We start from the raw sequence: 25,153 nt of genomic DNA, 5'->3' as shown, positions 1-25,153 counted from the left end.
TCTGCAGCACTAATTATAGGTTCTCCCGTTTAAAAAGAAACACATTTTTGCTTCTTGTGGCTACACAGCAAAGTTTGACACGGAGAAGCTTGGAAATCAACAAAGGACCTTGGGCAGGAGTTCTGGTAGTCAAAAGGAAAATATTATAGAAAGTCCAGTTGGGTGATAGGTAACCAGATGATCTGAAAACCTGCTATCAACGTAACTCGTGAGATGCCCGCAACTGCTGAAGAAATGCACTCTGTGAATAGGCCTGCTCAGATATATTCTCACACACTTTGCCACTGGAAAACCAGAGGCGATGTTTTATTCCATCTGCCTTGCCTTGATTCTGCTGTCGCAATCCAAAAAGAAAGAAGTCATCTCAGTAGATTTTGAAGGATTGGAGCATATACTCTTTCTGGGCATCAGAGACCTTATCAAGTGACTCCAAGGCTTTGGAACATTCTCTGTGAAGGAGGAAGGAGAGCCAAGGAGAATGCAAAAGAAAAGGAAGGTGAATAAAGACTCCCTTTGGGGGACGCCATATTTTTGAATCCGTTAATAGGATTATCCTGCCAGTTAGTAAATTACTTACCCCCAGAGAAAACTCTCCCCCCACACACACACTTTCTCCCCCTTTTGCAATGTTCACTTGGCGCGGTAGCATTTTGCATGGGAAACCTGATGCTGAACTAAGAAACCCCATGTCAGGAATTCAAGTGCCCAGTTCCAGGAACCCAAGAGACACATTTTTAGCACACTCCATTTGCACCTGGTTAGGCCCACCACATCCACACATACAAATTCTCTATAAGCTAGGTCACTTTCAAACCAGCTATGACTCCAGCTTGCAATGGGCATTGAACTGGCAGCCTGAGGGACATCAGGCAGGGACTCTGCCTGCGTCTACCACCAGCCAGCTCAAGCCAAAGGAGGAAACTGCAGGAAGGACCAGACAAGAAAACCTCTGTGCAACAAGATGTGCAGGCGGCTGAGGATGCTTCCTGGCTTATAAGAGGCTCCCTGATCAAGCTTGCCGAAGGTTCTGAGCAACTAAGAAACCTACTCTAGCTGGTTACAGACTGCCTCTGCTTCAACTTCGACTTTACAGGGGCTGCATCTGGGATTTTTACCCCTCACCACTTATTCCCTTGTCCCTGCCTCGTAGGAGATTGCTGCTCTGATATGGCCTTCAAACAGACCTCCTGCTCCCAGGGAGTTGCATCAGGCATGGCTTTTACTTTATTGTGCACCCCTTAACGTGCATCATAGGGATGTGGGTGGTGCTGTGGTCTAAACCACAGAGCCTAGGGCTTGCTGATCGGTAGGTCGGCGGTTCGAATCCCCGCGACGGGGTGAGCTCCCGTTGTTCGATCCCAGCTTCTGCCCACCTAGCAGTTCGAAAGCATGTCAAGTGCAAGTAGATAAATAGGTACCACTCCGGTGGAAAGGTAAACGGCATTTCCGTGCGCTGCTCTGGTTCGCCAGAAGCGGCTTAGTCATGCTGGCCACATGATCCGGAAGCTGTACGCCGGCTCCCTCGGCCAGTAAAGCGAGATGAGCGCCACAACCCCAGAGTAGGCCACGACTGGACCCAATGGTCAGGGGTCCCTTTACCTTTACCTTAGAGAAACATTGCAGCTTAGTCCTGCTGGCCACATGACCCGGAAGCTGTCTGCGGACAAACGCCGACTCCCTCCACCTATAGAGCGTGATGAGCGCCGCAACCCCAGAGTCGTCCGCGACTAGACCTAATGGTCAGGGGTACATTTACCTTTAATGTGCATCATACCTGGCAAGAATCCCTTTTGTCTGTGCTTTCTTCACAAGGCTCTTCCTCACATGCATGTTGTCCATCCCCAGAGTGGAAAATGCCCTGACAACCTGAGAGGAGTATGTGGGGAAACACTCAATTTACTGATCAGCAAAAGAGAGACAGTCAGCAGCACAGAAGGTTCCAACCTACAGGACTCTGAACTGCCCTGATACCAACCTGTATGCGGACATCCTCACAGGTGTCTAGCTCCAGCATTTCCAACATGGCAAAGAACAAATTCTTATTGCGAATGCCAAGGACACCCTAGTGAGAGGCAGAGGAATGAAGTGTCACTTATATAAAGCAAAACAAGATGCAGAAAGGTTTTTCAAATTGGCATTTTATTCTTTTTTAAAAAATATATTTATACTTTTCAGATATATACATTTCACTGATTTTACAATCATTGTGACATTTTAAAACTTGACTTCCTTCCCCCCCTTTCTGCAGTTCCTTTATTTTTAATATCTTCTGCATATCCAAATTAACTTACTCATTTATTTATCTTCTTTAAATATATATTTTATTCTTAATGGTGTGCCACAACATTTAATCTGGCCATCTTTCATGATCAGAGAGCACTTTTCTTCTCACAATAATAGATGGACACATGTATTATTATTTATTGAATTTTTTTTGAATTTCTATACTGCCCCATACCCAGAGGTCTCAGTACCACACGTATCTGAGGAGCTTCATTTCCCTAAGCAAATCTACACACAAATGTATAATCTACAAACAGGAAGTGTTAAGGGTAAACAAACAGAAATTAAATATGTGCAAGACAGAACTGCTATTGGCCAGGAAGACTACCATTCCATTGGATGGGATGTCGACCTAAAAACCTGGGAGTACTCCTGGAGTACTTTGGCCCAATAGTGTTTTGTCCAGCTTCAGCTGGTGCTCCAGTGGGCCTCATTCCTGGTAAAGTCCGACTGGCTGATTCTAATTGTGCAGCCTGAATTTGTTGCTATGTGACTGAATACCAAAAGTTATGACAGTCTGGAAGTGCCTGTATGTCTTGTAAGTATTTCTGAAGGTTCTCAAGAGCTTTAGGCCCAATAATTTCTTGGGAAAGGCAGACCCACCCACATTCACACATGCCTTGGCCATACAACTCACTTCCAAATAAGATGACTTCCAAATGCTCTGAGTTCCTGCCCATGAAAAGTGTTCAGAAACCTCAGGTGGTGCAAAACGTAGCTGTCAAGAAGGTTGGCTGGCGTCAGTTTTGTGGAGTACATTACACTCTGGTGTTATGTGAGTTGCTCCAAGATTTGATGTTTTTGTTGGTGGGTGTTGGTTGGTGATTCTAGGCACAATTCAAAGTTCTGGTTATTAACAACAAAGCCCGAAATGGCTTGAGACCAGGAATTTCTGAGTTTGCATATGTTCATCACTGGAGACCATGTTCTGTGCCCCTTTGCCTTCAGAGCAGCCTTCCCCAGCCTGACGCCTTCCAGGTTTCTGGGCTACATACAACTCCCGTCAGCTCCAGCCAATAGTCAGGAGTGGTGAGAATTGCAGTGTAAACCAGCTGGAAGGCACTGGGTTGGGGAAAGGTGATTCAGAGACTTGGCTGCCTGGGGCATGTGGGGCTTAGGAATGTGATGGTTATGGACTTTCCTCCCTTGGGAAGTGCAGCCAGTCTTTCACCTTGGCCTTCAGGTGAGTAGTGAAGACATTCTGGGGCTCTGGAATTGTCGTAACAGTTTAATCCCAAAGGCAAGCATGCAACCTACTATGGGCAATATCTGATTTGTGTCTCTTCGCTGTTGGAAGTCAGTAGTGTGGGGAGGGGGAGGTGATTTTTGGCAATCCCCCTGGAAGGTTCCAAATCCTCTGCTGCAGATGGGGGATGCAATGGGGGAAAGGAGGAATTGCTGGAAACAGCCTTCCTTCTTATTCAGCTGGTGGATATCTTCTGTCAGCAGAGTTTATCCAGTTGAACACCAATCTATGTATCCTTGCATACAGTGCGTCCCCCCCCCTAGAAAAATAGGTGCCAGCGTTCACCATGAAGTTGTTACAGTAAGTGCCACACTTTTTAACAACAAAAAGAGGCGCCCGTATTGCGTACCCTTGAGTACCCCCTGAAAAAAAGCACTGCTTGCATAATAATAATAATATTAATAATAATGCACATTTTGTGATTGCAAGCTGACAGCTCCAAGGCTATGTGACTAAACATGAAGTGTGACTTACTAATGCAATCACAGCCTTCTTTCGGATCTCATCTTTGTCATCCCTTAGCTGCCTATGGACAAAAAAGGAGGCATTTACCAGTACTGACATTTCAGAGGAGAAGAAGAAAAATGTTCATATCCATGAGATCCCCCCCTCAAAAGATATTGGTTCCACTGTGATATTATTTCTCAACAATTTGAAAGAACCCTTTTCAAATATGCCCTTCTCAGTTCAACCAAAGCTATATCCTCCTGATGCAAGCTTCCCATACCTGGATGAGAGATGCCACAGAACAAGACTGCAGTTCAAAGTGCACTTATTTGGGAATGAATTAGTGAGGTTTAGTTCTCAGCAAACATTCATAGGATCAGGTTACAAGGCTGTGTACAGATGGATGTTTGGGGGGGGGGTTGGGCGAGGGACAACAGCAACAAGTGTCCTATTTCATGGCTTCCTTTGCACTAGCCTTGAATCGACTTAGGGTCTTGGGTTCGAGCCCTATGTTGGGCAAAAAGATTCCCGCATTGCAGGGGGTTGGACTAGATGACCCTCATAGTCCCTTCCAGCTCTATGATTCTGATCCTGTGAACAGCAGTAGTTTACAGTGCAATCCTCGCCATGGGCTTGTTCACACTTCTGCTTGTGCCATGCCTAGAAAGCATGGGTTCTGAGCAGTTTTCCCCTTGCCCTTCTCCTTTCCCAGGGAAAACTCACTCTTCAACAATAGGTGGGAACAAATGATAATCTGGGGGAAACCCAAATTGCTGCCTGCTCCAGTTGAGCGCTAAAAAGCAGGGGAGGGAAGCAGCTGAGACACAAGAGGAAGTGTGGATAAGCCACATGCCTGCTCAGATGTAAATCCTATTGAATTCAATGTGGCTTAATCCTAAATATGTGGGGTTAAGACAGCAACCCCAGTAACTCTGCAAATATAATGGGTGAGGGCAGAGCCTTGTTGCTGGCCTAAAGAGTCCTGTTTGATCTGGTTTGGTTTTTTCCCCTAATTCCGCATTGCAGCAGCCTCTTCCCATGGAGCAAAGATGACTAGATTGCAAGTAGCCTCTGGCCTAGTATATTTCAATCCCTAACAGAAAAATCTGTACTTCCCCTCCTCTATTTTTAATTTGCCTCAGGAGCACATATGTGGCAAACCACCCATCCTTTCACAGAGCTTCACTATATGGCAAAATCACACATTGCAATACAGTGGTACTTCGGGTTACAGACGTTTCAGGTTACAGACTCCGCTAACCCAGAAATAGTACCTCGGGTTAAGAACTTTGCTTCAGGATGAGAACAGATATCGTGCAGTTGCGGTGCGGCGGCAGCAGGAGGCCCCATTAGCTAAAGTGGTACCTCAGAACAGTTTCAGGTTAAGAACGGACCTCCAGAACGAATTAAGTTCTTAACCTGAGGTACCACTGTAAACCTATTTTCTTAAAAGCATGTTTGAGCTGAAAAAGCAGCCACGGGACTCCAATCCAGAATATGTTATGTAACTAGAGTGCGGGTTCACACCAATGTCTTGCCAAATTTCATGTGTCATGGGTTGAAAGGAAGTTGAATGTAGCCATCACTCTTCCTGCAGTTCGGCAGATGTGGTGGGATTTCTGTAGGCGGGTTGTGAGGTTCCCCTCCACCACTTCAGTTCTGTGCAAGTAAGCCTCAGGACCAGTCTGTTTAATAAATGTGCTCTAGGAGTCTGCTGTGACGCATGGTTAACACAAGAGGTTATAAGATGCAAAAGGGAGCTTGGGACAGTATACCTGAAGGAGCATCTCCACCCCCCTCGTTCAGCCCAGACACTGAGGTCCAGCTCCGAGGGCTTTATGGCGGTTCCCTTACTACAAGAAGTGAAGTTATATGAAACCAGGCAGAAGGCCTTATCAGTAGTGACGCCCGCACTGTGATACGCTCTCCCATCAGATGTCAAGAGAATAAACAACTATCTGACATTTAGAAGACATCTGAAGGCAGCCCTGTTTAGGGAAGTTTTTAATGTTTGAAGTTTTATTCTGTTTTTAATATTCTGTTGGGAGCTGCCCAGAGTGGCTGGGGAAACCCAGCTGGATGATCATGGTATAAATATCATCATCACCATCATCACCATCATCATCATCTGCTGCAATATTCAGATCATGCTTCAGTAGAGTAGTTTTGGCTTTTTTTTCTAGATTAAAGCACTACAAAAAGCTGCTAAACTAGTTTGAGCAGAGACCACAGTGGGTCAAGATTATTTTTTTTTGTAAAAAAAGAGTGTATGCTGAAGAAACGATAGCTCTACAATATTGTTTAAACCACTTTGCGGCCTACTCCAGCAGCTCAGCCAAGGATTTTTGTTTCCCAGAAAAGCCGGTGGTCTGCACAATCCATGCCTCTCTTCCTTCAGGGAGATTTCTCCTCTGACTCTGAATGGGACTCGCTCTGTCTCTTAGCGTCTACCTCTCCTTCCCAGGGGCGGGGGAAGGGGGTGCGGTGGGGGCGGGCTGCCCTGGGTGTTACCACTGAGGGGGGTGACAAAATGCCGGGCGACACTCACTCCGGGGCCTGCAGCACGCCAGAGCTACGCGTCTCTCCTGGGAGTAACATGGTGGCTTGGGTGCCCACAGGCTCCGTGCTGCCCCAAACAGTCCACTCGCTGCCTCCCCCTCAGTGGTAGGGCGGCTGAGTGGGAGGAACCAGAGAGACTGCTCAGAGGCCCTGCAGACTGTCCTGCCCCAGATCGGCTGGCCCCACCCCTGGGCACAGGGCATGCGCGCCGTCCCAGGCGCCCTCTCGGCTTGCTCCTCCGCTGCTCCTTCCCACTAGGAATTGCCTTTAAAGGTGTATAACTCCTGCAGTAACTTTGTTATAATATTTTTTTTAAACTCTCTAATAATCCTCTGTATGCAGCTTAAGACAATACAAGATTTCATGAGCCTTAAGAATGTGGATTTTAGTCCATGAAATTATGGTTCAAATGCTGGGTTCTGTAAAGTGTGTGGGCAGGTGCAGCCCTATAGCTCCTTTTGCACCCAGGTTGCATACACACAATACAATTAAAGCACCCCCTTCCAGAATCCTGGGAACTGTAGTATAGTACACGGAGAGCTACAATTTCCAGAACCCTTAACAAAAAGCCAGTTCCCGGGGTTTTTGGGAGGGGAAAAATGTACTTTCACGGGGTGAACACAGCCTCACACCAGGTGGCACTTTCTGCAGTTTGACCCCTGCAGTTGAGAAGTGTGAAAGTTGCAGCCACCTTTAGGGTCTCTCTCACTGAAGGGAAAAAATGAAATATACATTGAATCGTTGCCTTATCTTGCAGCTTACTTCTCCACTATGTCCCAGACTCGCTTCTTTATGTTCAGTTCTTCAACAGTTGAGGCAACAGCCTGCCTCACAACCTGGGTGAAGGATGAGACACAAACCTCATATTGGCATCTAGGAATTCTGCTTTTATACCTATTGTTTCCTTGAACCAACACCATTAACCATAGTTTCTCAGTATGAATTCTGTGGATAACTCAGGCTGTGTACACATTGCTGTTTACTTCAATCCCAGTGTGCTCCCACCACTGGTATTTGAAGCAGAGTACACATTATGTTAGCCACAACCCATATGTATCTTGTAGTTTATTGAGAAATACTTGTGCGTGATGCACTTGCCCTCAAACTAGCTTCCATATGATTAAAAAACATAAGCTGGGGTGTATACATTTTGGACATCCGTTGCTTAGGCACAGATGGCATCTGAATGGAACAGGACATGATGGAGAACTACAGAATTTGGGTGTTTTAAAAGGCAAGGCAGAACTGTACTATAAAGCCTAGTTCGCAAAACTGAAAAACCAAAGGGACAGCTTTGAAAAGTTCAACATCACCAGAAAAGGTTCCTCAGACAACTTCTCCAGAAGCACATTGAACACTTCCTCCTCCAAGCCTTCCTCTTGGATGATTTCGAGCCCTATGGTGGCCAGCAGTCTTGCAGCATCAACGCGATGCTGAGGGTAAAGAGGCAAAAAAGAGAACATAAACTATCCATTTAACAAACGCCATGTGCTTGTGATATTTCAACAGACTGTCCCTTCAACCTGCTCTTCATTCTGCCCCAGTAGGACTGCCACTCTTTCTTCCACTATTCACCAGTCCCCACCACTTCTTTTCTAGTTATGTTTTACTGATTTTCAAAGCTTACAAAACCTGTTACAACACAAAGAAGAAGAAGAAGAAACTTAAAGAGGTAAACAAAATAAACGTCATAGGATATAGGTAAAGCTAAAAGCTTTAGTTCAGGATGCCGGTCCAAAGGCATGCATCGTCAAAGGCAGGCAAGATCCATGTTAGGTAAAGGTAAAGGGTCCAGTCCATTAGGTCCAGTCGTGACCGACTCTGGGGTTGCGGCGCTCATCTCGCTTTATTGGCCGAGGGAGCCGGTGTACAGCTTCCGCGTCATGTGGCCAGCATGACTAAGCCGCTTCTGGCGAACCAGAGCAGTGCACGGAAATGCCGTTTACCTTCCCGCTGGAGTGGTACCTATTTATCTACTCGAACTTTGACGTGCTTTCGAACTGCTAGGTTGGCAGGAGCTGGGACCGAGCAACGGAGCTCACTCTGTTGCAGGGATTCGAACTGCCGACCTTCTGATCGGCAAGTCCTAGGCTCTGTGGTTTAACCCACAGCGCCATCCGCGTCCCTAAGATCCATGTTACTTTGTGCTTATATAAGAAATAAAAATCTGCTTTCTTATTTATGTTTTCCTTCTAGCCCGTTAACTCTAAAGACAGCTGCATCCGCAACACAGACAAAACTTTTAAATTACTGAGAACATGAACGAATGGAACAATGGAAAAAGGAAAATCGAGTGGTAGGAAGTCCTTGAAAAAAATAATACAATACTTGTAACCCAATCCCATGCATATTGCTCTCAGAAACAAACCTGATAGTTCTCAGAAACAAATCTCTAATTGAGGGTGGTCTTAGCTGATTTCTGCACTTTGCATAGATCACAATTCTTGCAGCATCAAATGCAAACCCTTGATTCAATCATGTATCTTGGGCTGTTCCCATAACATTCTAGGAAGGTGATTTCAAGTTCAGCGGGGATTCTCTTAGGCTAAATATGACCCTTTGTTGTTGCTGTTGTTGTTTAAAAAGGAAATCATGTTCAAGGAGTTCTGGGAGAAGAATTAGCCTAAAGAACTGGAGAATGCAAACATGCTTGGTGCCTTGGACAAATCCTCACGTACTAACAGCAAGTGAAGTTGCACAGATCCCATTATAACACCAGCAGCAAGGCTTCTAGATTTAGAACTGTGCAGTTTCTGGAAAAATAGAGGCATGGTGTCTCAGGGTTGAGAAGTCTGTGGCGTCCCTCCAGATGTTTTTAGACTACAGCTGCCGTAATCCTTGACCACTGGTCGTGCTGTTGAGGCTGATGGGAGCTGAACATCTGGAGGCCCAACCGTTTCTCATCCCTGGTTTAAATCTGCCTCAAACTGACATTCTAGCAGCCCCCACAAGGGTAGTGATGTTAGTATGTTGTAGCAAAAACCATAAGGTCTTGTAACTTAACTTAAAAACTAACACATGTGTTGTGGATGAAGTAGACTCTAGCCCAGAAAAGCTTGTGCTTTATATATATCGTGATATATTTGTTAGCTTTGAGGGGCTACAAGACTGCTTGTTGCTTTTGTGATAGCAGCAGCATTGCCCCTATCCCCTGACATTTCAGTAGAGATAACACACACATTTCTGAGGCCATTCCATTGAGATTATTATTTCAAATGATCCAGAACTGTGCAGGAAAAACAAGTTCCAGACATAATCCCTGAAGCATAGACCCTTGGGAAGGGGTCCCATTGAGCCCACAGCAGGGGTAGGCAACCTAAGGCCCGTGGGCCGGATGCGGCCCAATCGCCTTATCAATCCGGCTCACAGATGGTCTGGGAATCAGCATGTTTTTACGTGAGTAGAATATGTCCTTTTATTTAAAATGCATCTCTGGGTTATTTGTGGGGCCTGCCTGGTGTTTTTACATGAGTAGAAAGTGTCCTTTTATTTAAAATGCATCTCTGGGTTATTTCTGGGGCATATGAATTTTCCCCAAAATATAGTCCTGCCCACCACATGGTCTGAGGGACGGTGGACCGGCCCACAGCTGAAAAAGGTTGCTGACCCCAACCCACAGGAATTTATTTCTGAGTAAATATAAATAAATAGAATCCTTTTGTAAGATAGATAAACAGAGAGAGAGAAGCTCAGACAAATCTATATACCGGCAAAGGACCAATTCAGCCAAATTCATGCATGAAAAAGCATGTAGAGAGAAAATAGCAAGCAAATTTTTGGATCCATGGACGAGCAAAAGAGTGGGAGGGAAATTCAGCCAAAATTGAGATACTGGCTTAATACACCACAGAAAGGGTTCTACAGAACAAAATTTGCTCACCTTGTACAAAGGAGAACGCTGAAGCTGGTCAATAACAGTTTTGATAACTACAGGGTCCACGATGGCCATTTGCTTTACCAGCATGACCAAAGCCTAGAAGAGGAAGACATGGATGGAGAGAGAGCATGTGTTCAAAGTGGGGTAAGGTATGGGGGAGAGGAAGACAATTTGGGCTTCATGCCAAGAAGTCTCGTTTAACTAAATAATATTAAAGGTAGCATTAAAATAATACGACAGTCCCTGAACCTGAACTCCTGAAAAACTGTAGGAAAGGAGATCCCAAAACAACTTAATGCAATTGCCCAACTCTTCTCCCAACGGCATATTAGGAATCTGATCTTCTACAGTTTAAATCCTTTCAACTGAAAATGGAATACACAAGATGAAACGGTTAAATCAGCTATGATAAGGTGGGCACAGGACATTGGGTATAATATCATGTTTGAGGACTGGGAAAGGTTGTGGAGTACTGGGTTGAACTTTACTGCATGCAATGCTTTGAAAGAAAATGTAATGAAAATGATATATAGATGGTATATGACCCCAGTCAAACTTGCAAAAATATACCACCTGTCTGATAATAAGTGTTGGAAATGTAAAGAGAGTGAAGGAACATTCTTTCACCTCTGGTGGACTTGTCCTAAAGTGAAGGCGTTCTGGGAAATGATTTATAATGAACTGAAAAAGGTATTTAAGTATACCTTCACTAAGAAACCAGAGGCCTTTCTTTTGGGCATTGTCGGCCAAGGGGTGGTAAAGAAGGACCAGACATTTTTTATGTATGCAATAACAGCAGCAAGGATACTTCTCGCAAAGCATTGGAAAACTCAAGATCTACCCACACTGGAAGAATGGCAGATGCAACTGATAGACTATATGGAACTGGCCGAGATGACCGGCAGAATTCGTGACCTGGGAGAAGAGAAGATGGAGGAGGATTGGAAGAAATTTAAGAATTATTTACAAAAACATTGTAATTTGAGTGAATGTTAAGCAGGATGCTAGATTACAAATAATTGAGCACCACTAAACTAGATGATTTAAGATAATAAGTGAAATTGAGAAAATATGAATTTTAATTTTTTTTTGAGAATTATAAGATTACAAATATATAGATGGGATATAAGAATGCAAATAAGATAATAAATTGCTGATAAAATGTTATAACGATGAAAGTGGGAGCGGGAGATGTGAGGAAGTCCAAAGAAAATGTGAAATTATGTTAAGATATATGTTACACTGTTTATTATGTTTATTTCTATTGTAAAACCCAATAAATATTTATTAAAAAAAAAAAAAATCCTTTCAACTGAATCCTAAAGTTGCGTCTTTTTCTTCTTGCCTTTTCTTTAGAAAAACAAACAAACCAGGTTTTAAAAAGTCAGCTTCTAGCTTCCATGGAGAATGTGCAAATGTACAAACAAATGATATACTGTCAATGAGGTATAAGAAAAAGCTTCACCATAGCTCTACAGCAGTGTTTCCCAAACGTGGGTCTCCAGCTTTTTTCAGTCTACAATTCCCATCATCCCTGACCACTGGTCTTGCTTGCTAGGGATGATGGGAGTTGTAGTCCACAAACAGCTGGAGACCCAAGGCTGGGAAATACTGCTCTTACAGCCTAAATCTGATTCTCTCCTCTCACACTGACTCCTGTGCCACAGCTGCTTTTATCTCTGTTGTAGATTAAGGGAGATTGAGCCCCGTGTCTCCCAATGCCTTGACTAGTTCAGTTTGCGCAAAGGTCTTTGTCCACTATTGGGTGCAGCCATAGTACAGATCTGAGCTAAATGTTCTTGATTATGGCTATTCCTATGCATAGCAGATTTCTCCCATCTCAGGGCCATGACTAGCTAAGGAAAAGGGAAGCAAACTGGGGAAGGTGGCTGATAAATGTGCATTTTTATATTCTCTTAAACAGGGGGAATGAGCAATAACTGCAACTTCGCCCCCTGCCCTGTGAGAAGGCAGAATGCACAACAAGTTTTGTCTCTCCTTTCCCCTGTGATTGTCCTGGGGCAAATATTTCTCAGGGACTCACTTCACAGAGATATTCGGACCACAAAGCACAACTCATATCTCTCTGTCCATTTATGTAACAGCCCCACCTGAATTTTTCTCTGACAGTCGTCCTGGGACAAGCACATGAACATGGTCTCTTGTGCGATTGGATTATACTTGTCCAGGTACCCTAAGCAAAGGGCTGCGTCGAATGACACGCTGTCCATGGGATCTTGTAGGTTCACCAACCGTCGCAGATTTCGGATTAAACTGGACCGGGCACCTATCCAATACCACTAGGGAAAGAGAGCAGCTGCATTAGGTGCAACAGTGATCTGAAAGCTGTTTAAATAGGCCCAGAAAGAGAAGAAACGGGCAGAACACATGTCTATCTGTAATACAGCCCCACATATTACCTCAAGTTCAGGTGTCATTGACCATGCCTGCAGGGATACCTTCAACGCACTCAGTGTATCTTCTCTCCGATTCAGACTCGCATCCTTTAGGTGTCTAATTAGCATTTTCACTACAGAGGTATCTAGGCAACCTGCTCCAGAGAATCAAGAGGCAGTGATCAAAGGGAAAAGCAAAACTCCCAGGAAGTTTTATTTAATTACCGGCAGTATTTGCCACCCCTTAACTGTAGTTCTCTGCGGGCATACATAAACATATTCAAAATAAAAACGCAAAGCAATAAAAATACAATTAGAGCAAAGATAAACAAATTAATTCAAGCACAAGAGTTCAGTGACAATGGAGGGGAAGCACACTGCAAGGCAAAACAATTCTGAGGATATATATTCTAGACAGAATATTTCTTTCCCCCTTTAAAAACAGAAATACCAAACCGACACCTGCTTGCCAGCTTGAGAGGACGGATGTTGATACTCTTTAGCAAACAAAAAGTGAAAGTAGGCTGCTTATTATTATGACTGGTTATTAATACTTCAGATATTCCAGGCTGAGCTGCGATATCCAAAAGAAGTTTGTAAGGCTGAGCCTTGGCTCAAATCTTGCTTACAGATGTGATTTCAGTCTTCAAAGGCATGCTGAAAAAGATCACTGGGCAATTTGCAGCCTGTGTGTTTATCTGAAAACAAATTCTACTAATTTCAGCTGGACTTGCTCCCAGTCCAAGGATTCCTTCCTTAATCTCACTCTGAAGTCCATCAGGAAATAGAAGTCTCCAATTCAATCAAAGTCCATGTGTGTCTAAAAAATTTGGCCGGGGGTTCTAAGCAATCAAAACATTCAAATCCAACAGAAAGTCATCTGAAATATCAGCCCACACAGGAATCTCAAATGGTTATATCCCTGTAACAGAGGGGACCGGAAGTCACCTTTTATAATTCTGCCACAAGTGTGAAATGTGCAAAAGAAAGCTGTGAGGGAGGAAAAAACCCCTCCTCTGCTTGCATGTGACAAGGCCTATAATACACGAGGATTGCTATAAATGCACCAGGGAGCATTCCTCTGTGAGTAATAATAGAAAATTAGCCACACCAGGAGGAAGAAGGAAGAAAAGAGCTCAAGTCCATCTAACTCTGGTTTGTTTTTCTGCCCAAACCGGGGCATGGTCAGCGCTAACTATGGCTGTCCAAACAAGTTGGCTTCAAACTGTGCTGAAGGATCTTGTGTTGTGTAGATAATGATCAGAGGTGAAATGTCACTCACCTAGCAAAGCCAGCGACCGGGCTGCTTCATACTGCAAAGGCAAGCTGTTGCATTCCTGGAACTGAGAGAATAAGTACTAATGGCAGGCCAGCTGGAAACCATTTACTTATACATGTATGAACATCTAAGCATATCACAGGTGCACAGAATAGAAGTGGAAGGGTTCAAAAGACCAAAGCCAAGCACCCTGCCTGCCCACTCACCAGGGCTCAGCTCAATCCAAGATTGTATATATAGCATAAGAACAGAGGAGGCACGTGAAAAGCAAATGCCTATAAATTAATTGTGAAAAGTCATATGCTGCATGGTAAGGCAAATTCCCTCCAGCCCCAACAAGTTCTTAATATGGTACGAAAACTTTCCCCAGCAATAACTATGGTGAGTCTTGCTCCAGTCCACAGTTACAAGGGGCTCTATATTTAACCTCAGAAGAGTCACACACATACCCACTTCCCTTGTGGGCTATGCCATTGCCAATGGTGAGATATGATGACTTAGCAGGGTGGGACGCGGGTGGAGCTGTGGGTTAAACCGCAGAGCATAGGGCTTGCCAATCAGAAGTTCGGCGCTTCGAATCCCCGCGGCGGGGTGAGCTCCCGTTGCTCGGTCCCTGCTCCTGCCAACCTAGCAGTTCGCAAGCACGAAGTGCAAGTAGAGAAATAGGTACCGCTCCGGTGGGAAGGTAAACGGCATTTCCGTGCACTGCTCTGCTTCACCAGAAGCGGCTTAGTCATGCTGGCCACATGGCCTGGAAGCTGTACACCAGCTCCCTCAGCAAGTAAAGCGAGATGAGAGCTGCAACCCCAGAGTCGTCCGTGACTGGACCTAACGGTCAGGAGTCCCTTTACCTTTACCTAACTAGATGTTACAGGAGATGCAGGGCTGCCACTGACCCACGTCTCCTCATGTGTGTCCCCAGAAACAGCTGTTAAAGGAAATGCGTAATGAGATGCTACCACATTCAAGAATTCACTGCTCCTGCATGTAGCAGTTGGTGAACTGGCATGGGGGGGGGGTGTCACACAATGATATCACATTCCCATCACACTCCTCCCTCCCAGATGCTACTGAGTATGAGGGAGATTCATACTAGCACTAGCCAAATGCCCCATTTAGTATCTAGTTAGAAAAGTCTGCAAATGCCCATCACAAGATGGCAAGAGTCCATGGGGATTCTACTTACAGTATTAAAAAGTGCAGATGTGACAGATTCCTCAGCAACCCCAAGTTGTCCAAGGGCCTAGGAAGACAGGCAGAGAAATCAGAATAATCACCCGGGTGGCCTCTCCCAATTCCTGCAGGAAACTGCAGAGAGATTTGTTTCTGCCTTGAAAAATATAAATGCACTACAAACTGCAAGACTGCTTTCTGGAGAGGCTTTGAAGAGGCACACAGCTGACCCACACTCAATTGCTTTCTCTGGTCCACCACATCTTCGAACAAAAGGCATTCATCACCCACTACAGTGGTACCTCGGGTTACATACGCTTCAGGTTACAGACGCTTCAGGTTACAGACTCCGCTAACCCAGAAATAGTACCTCGGGTTAAGAACTTTGCTTCAGGATGAGAACAGAAATCGTGCTCCGGCGGTGTGGCAGCAGCAGGAGGCCCCATTAGCTAAAGTGGTGCTTCAGGTTAAGAACAGTTTCAGGTTAAGAACGGACCTCTGGAACGAATTAAGTACTTAACCCAAGATACCACTGTATTTGTTAGTATTTCACGCCTCCAATGCTGCAGATGAGATTGGTGTAAATCACATGCCTGTCTGGGAAGAGTGTGGGAATAGAAGACAGTCTTATCTCTTCCACTGTATGTACTATTGTACTATACTTTTGCTTTTACTTGTTCCTGCCTGTTTCCTCTCAGAGCTGGAGAGAAAAGATGCCATGGATCCTCTGTCTGTACATAGTGTGTAAATAAATACATAGATGAGCTCTACGATGTCTCACACTTCTTGCTGTGTTATGCTAGAAGATTAGTGTGCACATATAATTTGATATATGTAACTAAAGCACACTGGAGAAGGGTAATGCCTTTTCCAGAGCTGCGCATACCAGAGGACGCTTGGAGTTTGGGGCTGCAAAGACACCCCCAGGGCGTTTTCCAACACTATTGTCCCTACCATAAACAAGTTGAGCTGTTCCCATCCACCTGGAATAGGTGCAAGGTAAGGCAAGTCGTCTAGGGACGTGGGTGGCGCTGTAGGTTAAACCACAGAGCCTAGGGCTTGCTGATCAGAAGGTCGGCGGTTCAAATCCCTGCGACGGGGTGAGCTCCCGTTGCTCGGTCCCAGCTCCTGCCAACCTAGCAGTTCGAAAGCATGTCAAAGTGCAAGTAGATAAATAGGTACCGCTCCGGCGGGAAGGTAAACGGCGTTTCTGTGCGCTGCTCTGGTTCGCCAGAAGCGGCTTAGTCATGCTGGCCACATGACCTGGAAGCTGTACGCCGGCTCCCTCGGCCAATAAAACGCGATGAGCGCCACAACCCCAGAGTCGGCCACGACTGGACCTAATGGTCAGGGGTCCCTTTACCTTTACCTAAGGCAAGTCGCCACTTCAAAGTTTTGTGCTTTAGCTGAAAGGACTTCTGGGGAAGCACAACATGGGCAGAGAGTCTAGAGGCCAGCCAAACCTTTGCTCTATTTCTGCTGCGTCACTTCTATAGCTTAGCAGAATTTAAAGAAGCAAACACACAAATAACAGTGGCTTTACCAGATGTTACCACCCCTACACCGACGACTGAGTGTAACACATAAACATGGCCAATAGATGAAGGTCCTTGCTTCCCCAATAATGGTCTTTGCCACCTCTGTATTCCTCCAAACCGGTTTTCCGAACTTGACCCAGAATGAATAAATAAATAAGCATCCCTAGGGTACGCAGAACTCTGTATAGCAGGAATAAGGTTAATAGGAATCACTTTATAATGAGTTGGACCACTGGTCCACCCAGCTCAGTATTTTCTATACAGAGGTTTTCTGGGGTTTCAAAGAGGAGACATTCTGAGTCTTTCCTGGAGATGAGAGGGACTGAACTTGGGGGGTTCTGAAGATTTGTTATCAATGGACAATGGCCCTTTCCTAGAAGGCCTACACATTTGATAGGCACATGGATCTGAATTTTTACATGGGACCGCAGTGTCTTTCCATGGGAAATACAGTGGTACTTCGGTTTTCGAGCATCTTTGAAGACGAACAATTCAATTTTTGAACGTCGAAAACCCAGAAGTAATTGCTTCTGTTTTTGAACGAGTCTCGGAAGTCTAACGGCTTCTGCTGCATGTTTTTCAATTTTTCCAATTGAATTTGCAGCCAGCCCTTTGCGTCTCGGTTTTCGAACATTTTGGAAGTCAAATGGTCCTCCGGAACGGATTACGTTCGAGAATCGAGATACCACTGTAATTCCTGACCTCTAATGTAAAAAGGAAGGGCCTGCTGGATCAGGCCAATGACCCATCCTGCCTGCACTTTCCAGCAACTGATACTCAGAAGCATACTGTGTCTGACTGTGGAGACAAAGCACAGCCATGATGGCTAGCAGCCCTTGGTTGCCTTATCCTGCATGAATTTATCTAATTCTCTTTTAAAGTCTTTTAATGTCATCCAAGCTGGTGGCCATCATCAGTGAGTTCCAAAGTTTAACCAGTAAAAGGACTTAATCTGCAATGTGATTTCTGACCCGGAACGCTTGGCACGCTTTTGAAATTCTGATAATCTTAGCTTTGTTGCTTTTTGTTGTGTTTCTTTTAAAAGCAGATAGCGCTCATATATTAAAGGAAATCTGGAAGGGGAGAACAACAACAACAGCAACAACAACAAGCCTTTCGAAAGGCTTTTCCAAGCTCGAAAATAAACAGATAAGAAGTCTTAACTTTACCTGAGCTGCATAGAGTTGCTCAAGTTCCACAGGAGAATCTAAATAGTTTATGAGAGCCTGCAAGCACACAAAATAAAAATTACTCACACACATACATAAACAGAGAGAGAGAGAGAGAGAGAGAGAGAGAGAGAGAGAGAGAGCTGTATTAAAAGTGTTAAAATTCCAATGATGTATTACAACTCTCTTGTAAAGGGTGCTAAAAAGCTTTTGCTAGCTTGCTTTGCCTAACTAGCCACACCGTTAAGTCACACTAAGGCCACTGAGTTTTAACTGATTATCTTCTAGTGCCAGTTAGGGAGATAGAGAATGAGTGAGTACACCTCTGTCATGGATTCATTGTGTGACATTAATCATTGCCTCTTTGCCTCAGTCCCGCACCTGTAAAATGGAAATAATAGTGACACTTCATAATGCATAGGATTGTTGCGATGGTAGAAAATAAATAAAATGGCTGTTTTAGTGATAGGTAGTAAAGTCCCACTGACAGTAGTGAGCCATGTATATGAATTCAGCCTTCACAAAAAAAGCCTTCTTTACAGATAAGAGTATGAAGAAAACAAGAAGAGCTCCCCATACCCATAAAACAATATAAATTGCACCATGTGTCCATCTGAATGGGATGAAGAATGGGCCTCCTCCATGTTTGCCAATTTACATATTTCCAACTGGCAATGAGGCACACACAACAAAACTTTCCTCATCCCTGCCCTGATCCATGAGTAAAAAGCATGCAACAATTAATCTACAATTAATTCTTAAATCCGTTCTTGGCAGATGTCCCTGTTGCAAACCATAACCTTTGGCTTCTGACCTTGAGCCTTTCTGGATTCAAATTTTCCTTCTCATTGAAGTTCTCTTTCTCTTTAATCCTTGCTAACTTGACATACTTGGAGAGGGAAAAGTCAGACCTGAGCAAGAGAAAAGACACCGTGATGGGCTGTTTAAAATTTGGTTAATGCACTCGCTGAGAGTGTTAGCACTGCAGGAATAAAAACGAGCAAAGGAATCTAGTGCAATATAAATCCACACTGTACAAGAAAGTCCTTCAATTACGCTGGGGAGATGCAGTTTTGTCATTACTTTGATTGTACTACGAAGGCAGAAGATTCTCAAAACGTGGGGTAACTCTGATGTTCATGTCATGCAAACTGTACATGGGACAGACAGAAATATATCCCTGGAAGAGGAAAGAGGCTGTATTAATCATTAACCAGCCAGAGGGCCTTCTTGGCAGTGGCACCCTCCCTGTGGAAACCCTCCCATCAGATGTCAAGGAGATAAAGGTCTGTACAACTTTTAGAAGACGCCTGAAGGCAGCTCTGTATTGAGATGTTTTCAGTGTTCAACGTTTTATTATGTTTTTACAGTGCTTTTTTGGGGGGGACATAGGGGTACGCATGTACCCCTAAACATTTTGTGAATCTAAGTTTGGCCTCATTGAGGGGCAGTATTTCAATATGAGTAGGAAAATGAGAGTACCCCTAAACATTTCTTTAAGGAAAAAAAGCACCGTGTTTTTGTATGTGCTGGAAGCTACCCAGAGTGGCTGGGGAAACCCAACCAGATGGGCAGGGTAGAAATAATAAAAATTATTATTATTATTTCAAAATGTAGTAAATAACAACCACTGCATGCCACCACATGCAAACCACCACGTCAATTAGCCCTAAAGGCAAGTAGGCACTGCAATAACTGTAGACCCTCCAAGGGTCCCTATTTTCCATTTCACCAATGAAAAGAGGGACATCCTAAGAAAAAGTGGGACATTCCAGGATGAAATCAGAAACGGGGATGGCTTCTCTAAATCAGGGACATCCCTGGAAAATAGGGACACTTGGAGGGTCTGGTATGTAACTGTTCATTTCCCAAGCTGATGAGACATGAGAGATTGTTAAAAAAAATGCAAGTGGCTTGCAAACACCTGGGTAATACTGAACATATGAAATTTAACTCTGAAAAATGCATACAATATACTTGTATGTGAATCATCCTCCCCCCCCCCCCCCGGTGTATTTGGTGCATTAAATAATAAAATTTTGGTGCATTAAATAATAAAACGTTGGTGCATTAAATAATAAAATTTTGTTCCATTGCTATTCATGTCTGAGAGGCCAGCTGAATCCAAAAGGCGGATGAAATCAGTGAGGTGAGTCCCACACAGACAGTTCAATTTGCTCTGCTAAAGGGCAATTTCAGCACCTAAAAAGTCTCACATTGACTCGGTAGACAAAGATGAACAATCTGTGATATGCTATTACCACCTACTGGATACTGGAGGAAGCAGACAAACACGGCTGTATGTGAAACTCCCTGTCCAAAGAAGTTAAGATTATTTTCCTTTGTGGGCTTGTTCCTTTCATTATTCTGTTAACTTACATTTATAAGACAATCAAGTTGGTCTAAGAGACAACTTCCATTTTGTTTTGCCAATATCTTGCAAATATATTTACCGGATATCTTTACTCAAGTATCTTTTCTGAAGACTACAGAGGGCCAGAAAATGTGATGGTGTTGCTTTAAATTGTGTATTTTGCATTGTTTCTGCATTTGCACTCTTGCTTGAATTTGCAGTATTGTTTGATCTGCTTTGTTTTTGTTTGGACCAGGCAGCCCATTAAATAGTCAGTTTAACACCAGTGTTAGCACCAGCATAGAATAGCCTGAATCCTTTGCGCTCCAAGCAGCAAAGCTTGGAGATTTAGCTTAAAGGAGTATTCATTTATTACTTCAAGTCAGGCTTGTAGACTTAGAAACTCAGTGTCCTATATCTTACCTTTTCTTCAGGGCCTTTTTCTTCTGCTTTTCCAGCTTCTTCCGATACGGGCATTGCTTCTTCAAGCTAGCTGCATCAGGCTGCTCAACTATTCTGGGCTGGACAAAGGTGACCACGGGCTGGAACGTTCTCCACTCTGAAGGAGAACACGGGTAAGTTACACGAGGAATCTGAGGACGAAAAATATTAAAACACTAAGACTACTACAGGAAAGAAGCAAAGCGATCTTATTGTCAGAAATAGATTTCCCTTAATTAGACACATGTCTGGGAAACACACTTATGGGATGAATTCAGTGTAGCCCTAAGTGGTGTATGCATGCACACATTGAGACTTCCCTCCCCATTCTGCTTTGCCCCACTTAAACCTGTTCTGGAGGTTCCCCCATCCTTTCAGAGAAGATCGAGGGGATGCGGATGGCTGCAGTCCCATTGCACAAGCAGATCGCATTCCCCCCACACAACCACATTGGAAGCGCCTTCTTTCCCTCAAAGAATTCTGGGATTTCTGGTCTCTTAAGGGTTGCTGAGTTTAACTCTTTGAAGGGCAAACTACAGTGTCCAGAATTCTTTGATGGAAAGAAGGTGCTTTTTAATGCGCTTTAAAGTTATAGTGTGTACACAGCCTTAGCCTTTGCTATGGCCACATGCCTCAGAACGGTCAGGTAAAACAATGCTGTCCAGGGTTGTAAAGACTGTGGAGAGAATAATTGGGTGTACTCTTCCCACCTTGGATCAAATCTATGCTTCCAGGTGCCATAAGAAAGCTGCAGAGATAGTGCAGGATAGTGTGCACCCTGGAAATGATCTCTTTCACCTTCTGCCTTCTGGAGTAAGGTACAGGGTTATAAAGACTAGGACTAGCAGCCTGAGAAACAGTTTCTATTCAAATGTGATTTTGGCTTTAAACGCAGTGTAAGGTAGTCTCTATGGGAATATATTGTATTTAATTATGGGGTATCAGAGTTTTTAGGGGGCTAAGCAGGCCGGAATAGCTGGGATAGCAGGCTTGTTGGTTTTTGAATGTCTGGTTTAGATTTTTTCAATTTCGTTGTTCTGTATGGGACAATGACAATAAAGATTATCGTATCGTATAATGCTTATACCAAAGTACAAGACCACTCGTAGGCTTTTTCTCTCTTCTAACCAATATACAAGGGTGGACTTTGGTAATATAGTGCCCTGGGAAAGGACAAAATTTGGTGCCCCCCTAACTTTGAGTAGGTACCCATATAAATATAGGCTTTTATTACTATTTTTTTGTGGTGCCTTGGTTTGGCACTCTGTGCAGGGGAACTGCCTGCATGGCCCTAATTCCAGCGCTGTAAATATTTCAGAATGCCGCTGCCTATTCCTGGATGGTAAGCTTTTCCTTACTCGCCCTGCTTGAACCTGTGGTTCCGTAAGCTCCAGACTGGGCATTCTTCAACAACAACAACACAAATTCTTCACTGAGACCTGAGTCATTCAGTAGAGCCAGCCATACTTAAAAACGAAAACACGCCTCTGCTATCCTTGTGCGATGTTTCGCCGCATGTTGCAGAACTCACTTCTGTTTATTTTTTTTAGAAAGCGACATTCATCATTTGGATGGGGAGGGTATGTGTGGAGGAAAACTGTAAATATTGCCAGTGAGTATGTCTTCCTATGTGGCACATGATTTCTGAAGAGTAGCAGCTCCCAGAATTCCTTCAAGGTTCTGGGATGGGACAAGGAGCAGCAGCAGAAAAGAGGGACGATGTGTAAAGAGCATTTGTCGTTTGTGTATAATTAATACGCATTTATGCGGTGACTACCATGCCTGGATATAAATACAAATCAAGCTGGTAGAACCAAAGAAGCTTAAAACAAAGCAGGCTGGGAAAGTTACAGAATACCAACCAGTCCTCCGTTTTCTCAAAACAGGCAAGGCTTGATGCAAGCAGGGAGGCAGTAGATGGTTAACAAGTGTGTGCCTATCACAGGAAATTAATTCTTGGACATGATTGCAGGCACAGCTAGGTAAAAAGAATTATGCATTCCATACATGCACGTAGGAAGGCAGGCCATTCAGAGCCAGGACTGGAAGGTGGATTTTGCCCCCTCTGCCAGATTGTTTCCAAGTGCAATGTTTTATTTTTCCCCCATAGGAGAAATTGATAGCCATCTGCTTTCATGGAGGGAAGTAAAAAGCTGCTGTGACTGTTCCAAAGCAGTCAAAATCCCTGGTGTCTAGGCTGAGGGTAAAGTTTTGCCTCCTTGAGGCTGTTGCAGATTTGCAGCCTATCTACAGTGGTACCTCGGGTTACATATGCTTCAGGTTACAGACTCTGCTAACCCAGAAATAGTACCTCAGGTTAAGAACTTTGCTTCAGGATGAGAACAGAAATTGTGCTCCGGCAGCGCGGCGGCAGCAGGAGGCCCCATTAGCTAAAGTGGTGCTTCAGGATAAGAACAGTTTCAGGTTAAGAACGGACCTCCGGAACGAATTAAGTACTTAACCCGAGGTACCACTGTACTTTGTTCAGCGCAGAACACAAAAGCCACTGAGAAGGGGGGGGCTTATTTACATAGCCCCACCCCTTCATCAGCATAGCTCCACCCTCGGAGCCACTTCATGCCAGGAGTTGGAAAGGATATTTCAAAATGGCTTTTTACGGATAAGGATCATGGGGCTCCAGCTATGACCTGGTGAACGGAGCTTCTTGGCATCGTGGACCGGACAGGCTTTCCAGTTCCTAAAAGGAGGAAAGCAGAGGAAAGCCTATCACTAGGCAGAGGAGTATGCTACTTTGTTGGTAGTCAACTTTTTATCTGTTTAACACCAATGTTATTGTGCTGCAGCACAACAAAACCAGAACAAAACAAAACAAACTTTGAATGGTGTTAAAAGTTACAGGACATGCACTGTTGTGTGGACTCTGTAAAAACAATGTATACTGGAGAAGCAGATATCCTACAATAAACACCCTTCTAGCAGGACCCTAAGGCAGAAATCCTATGTCCCCTTAGGGCCAAACTTGAACCATGTGCTTTTTAAACATGCTTTTGTCTACTATAAAGGCAAGGGTGGGAGATAAACTTGCACAGAGGTTGAGAGAAAAATCCATGGAGCTGGACCGGGGGGGGGGGGGGGGGCGGAATAACAAAACTTTCAAGCCCATGTCAATTCCATTCAGGAACTTTACAAATCTGAAAAGTTTGTGGGTGACTCTGTTGCTTGGTATGAGTTGTGGGCAAAAATGAGCCATACTGAACTACAGTGGTACCTCGAGCTACAAACGCCTCAGGTTACAAATGCTTCGGGTTACAAACTCCACTAACCTGGAAGAGTTACCTCGAGTTGAGAACTTTGCCCCCAGGATGAGAACGGAAATCGTGTGCCGGCGGCGCAGTGGCAGCAGGAGGACTCATTAGCGAAAGCACGCCTCCAGTTATGAACAGTTTCAGGTTAAGAACGGAACTCCGGAACGAATTAAGTTCGTAACTAGAGGTACCACTGTATTGGACCACACTAAACTGTTCCCTGGTATTAAAATGACCAAGAGGCTCCACGGTTTAGACCACAGTGCCACCTTGTCTCAACCATGCAAAGGACCCACAGCCTCCAAGGCCTGCTCCTCCTCCAGGCCTGAAGTCACTGTCTATTTGCCTCCACTCTCCAAGCACACAGGCAATTACCAGAATGAGATGGAACATCCTCTCGCCTTGTACAGTATGGACTCAGAAGAAGACAGACAGCAAATTTATGTGCAGTGGGAGTGCTCTGCTGGCAAGGAGGAAAGGGACCCACACTTGAAGGGAAGAATCTGGCCTGAAGCCTGGATCTAGCAGCTACCAGTTCACACAATAATAAAGGATACCATCAACATCACATTATTTCCTGAAGTTCTAACTCACCGTTGTCCTGTATTATCTCAATCATAGAGCTCCATGATAACTTTTGAGGCACTTTGACACCGCAAGTGTTCTCTGGGAGCATTTTTGTCCCGCCCATTTTTGTCCCTTTTTACTGCAAGCCTGGCTTTGATCACTTCAGAAGTTGATGGAAGACAGATATTTCAGCCAACACCTGGTGGTTCATGAGGACTCATTGTTCCTGAGCTCGGAGTGAGTGATGTCATAAACCACTACTATGATTAGGCCTTTGTTTTACATACCCCCAAGCATAACCTCAGAAGTGAGAGTGATTCAATTCCAGGTATTTCTTCAGCCTGATAATGATCATCTCGATCTGTTTCAATATGGTTTCTGACTGCTTTGAGGATCCAAGACTGTCCTGATGGATGATCTACCCCAGACCCTCCAAGTGTCCCTATTTTCCAGTGATAGTCCTGGATTTACAGAAGCCGTATCGGTTTCAGATTTGATTCTGGAATGTCCTGCTTTTCCTCAGGACTTCCCTGTTTTCATGGGAGAAATATTGGCAGGT

At 44.4% G+C, this 25,153-nt stretch overlaps 1 protein-coding gene across 5 annotated transcripts; it reads right to left on the bottom strand.

Moving 5' to 3' along the window:
* Positions 1-264: 264 nt before the first annotated feature.
* HEATR9 (HEAT repeat containing 9) lies at positions 265-25,153 on the bottom strand. Of its 5 annotated transcripts, XM_080993869.1 has the most exons (16): positions 24,622-25,148; positions 23,410-23,459; positions 20,744-20,913; positions 18,782-18,878; positions 17,968-18,024; positions 15,274-15,330; positions 14,091-14,151; positions 12,833-12,963; positions 12,524-12,712; positions 10,416-10,508; positions 7,849-7,968; positions 7,298-7,371; positions 4,004-4,055; positions 1,976-2,062; positions 1,775-1,866; positions 265-449 (listed from the first exon to the last, which is right to left on the bottom strand). In XM_080993869.1, exons 1-16 carry the CDS (start codon positions 24,716-24,718, stop codon positions 365-367), a joined length of 1,512 nt encoding a protein of 503 aa, XP_080849995.1. In that variant the 5' UTR covers positions 24,719-25,148; the 3' UTR covers positions 265-364. The 5 variants fall into 5 exon arrangements, with proteins under 5 accessions (XP_080849995.1, XP_080849996.1, XP_080849997.1 ...); XM_080993870.1 differs by lacking the exon at positions 23,410-23,459 and having other exon boundaries at positions 20,744-20,879; positions 24,622-25,153; XM_080993871.1 differs by lacking the exon at positions 7,849-7,968 and having other exon boundaries at positions 24,622-25,152.

Source organism: Podarcis pityusensis, assembly GCF_964106645.2.
Source record: "Podarcis pityusensis genome assembly, chromosome: 2".
Taxonomy (NCBI): domain Eukaryota; kingdom Metazoa; phylum Chordata; class Lepidosauria; order Squamata; family Lacertidae; genus Podarcis; species Podarcis pityusensis.
Note: the sequence above shows the minus strand (reverse complement) of the source record. Positions and strands in the feature narration are given on the sequence as shown.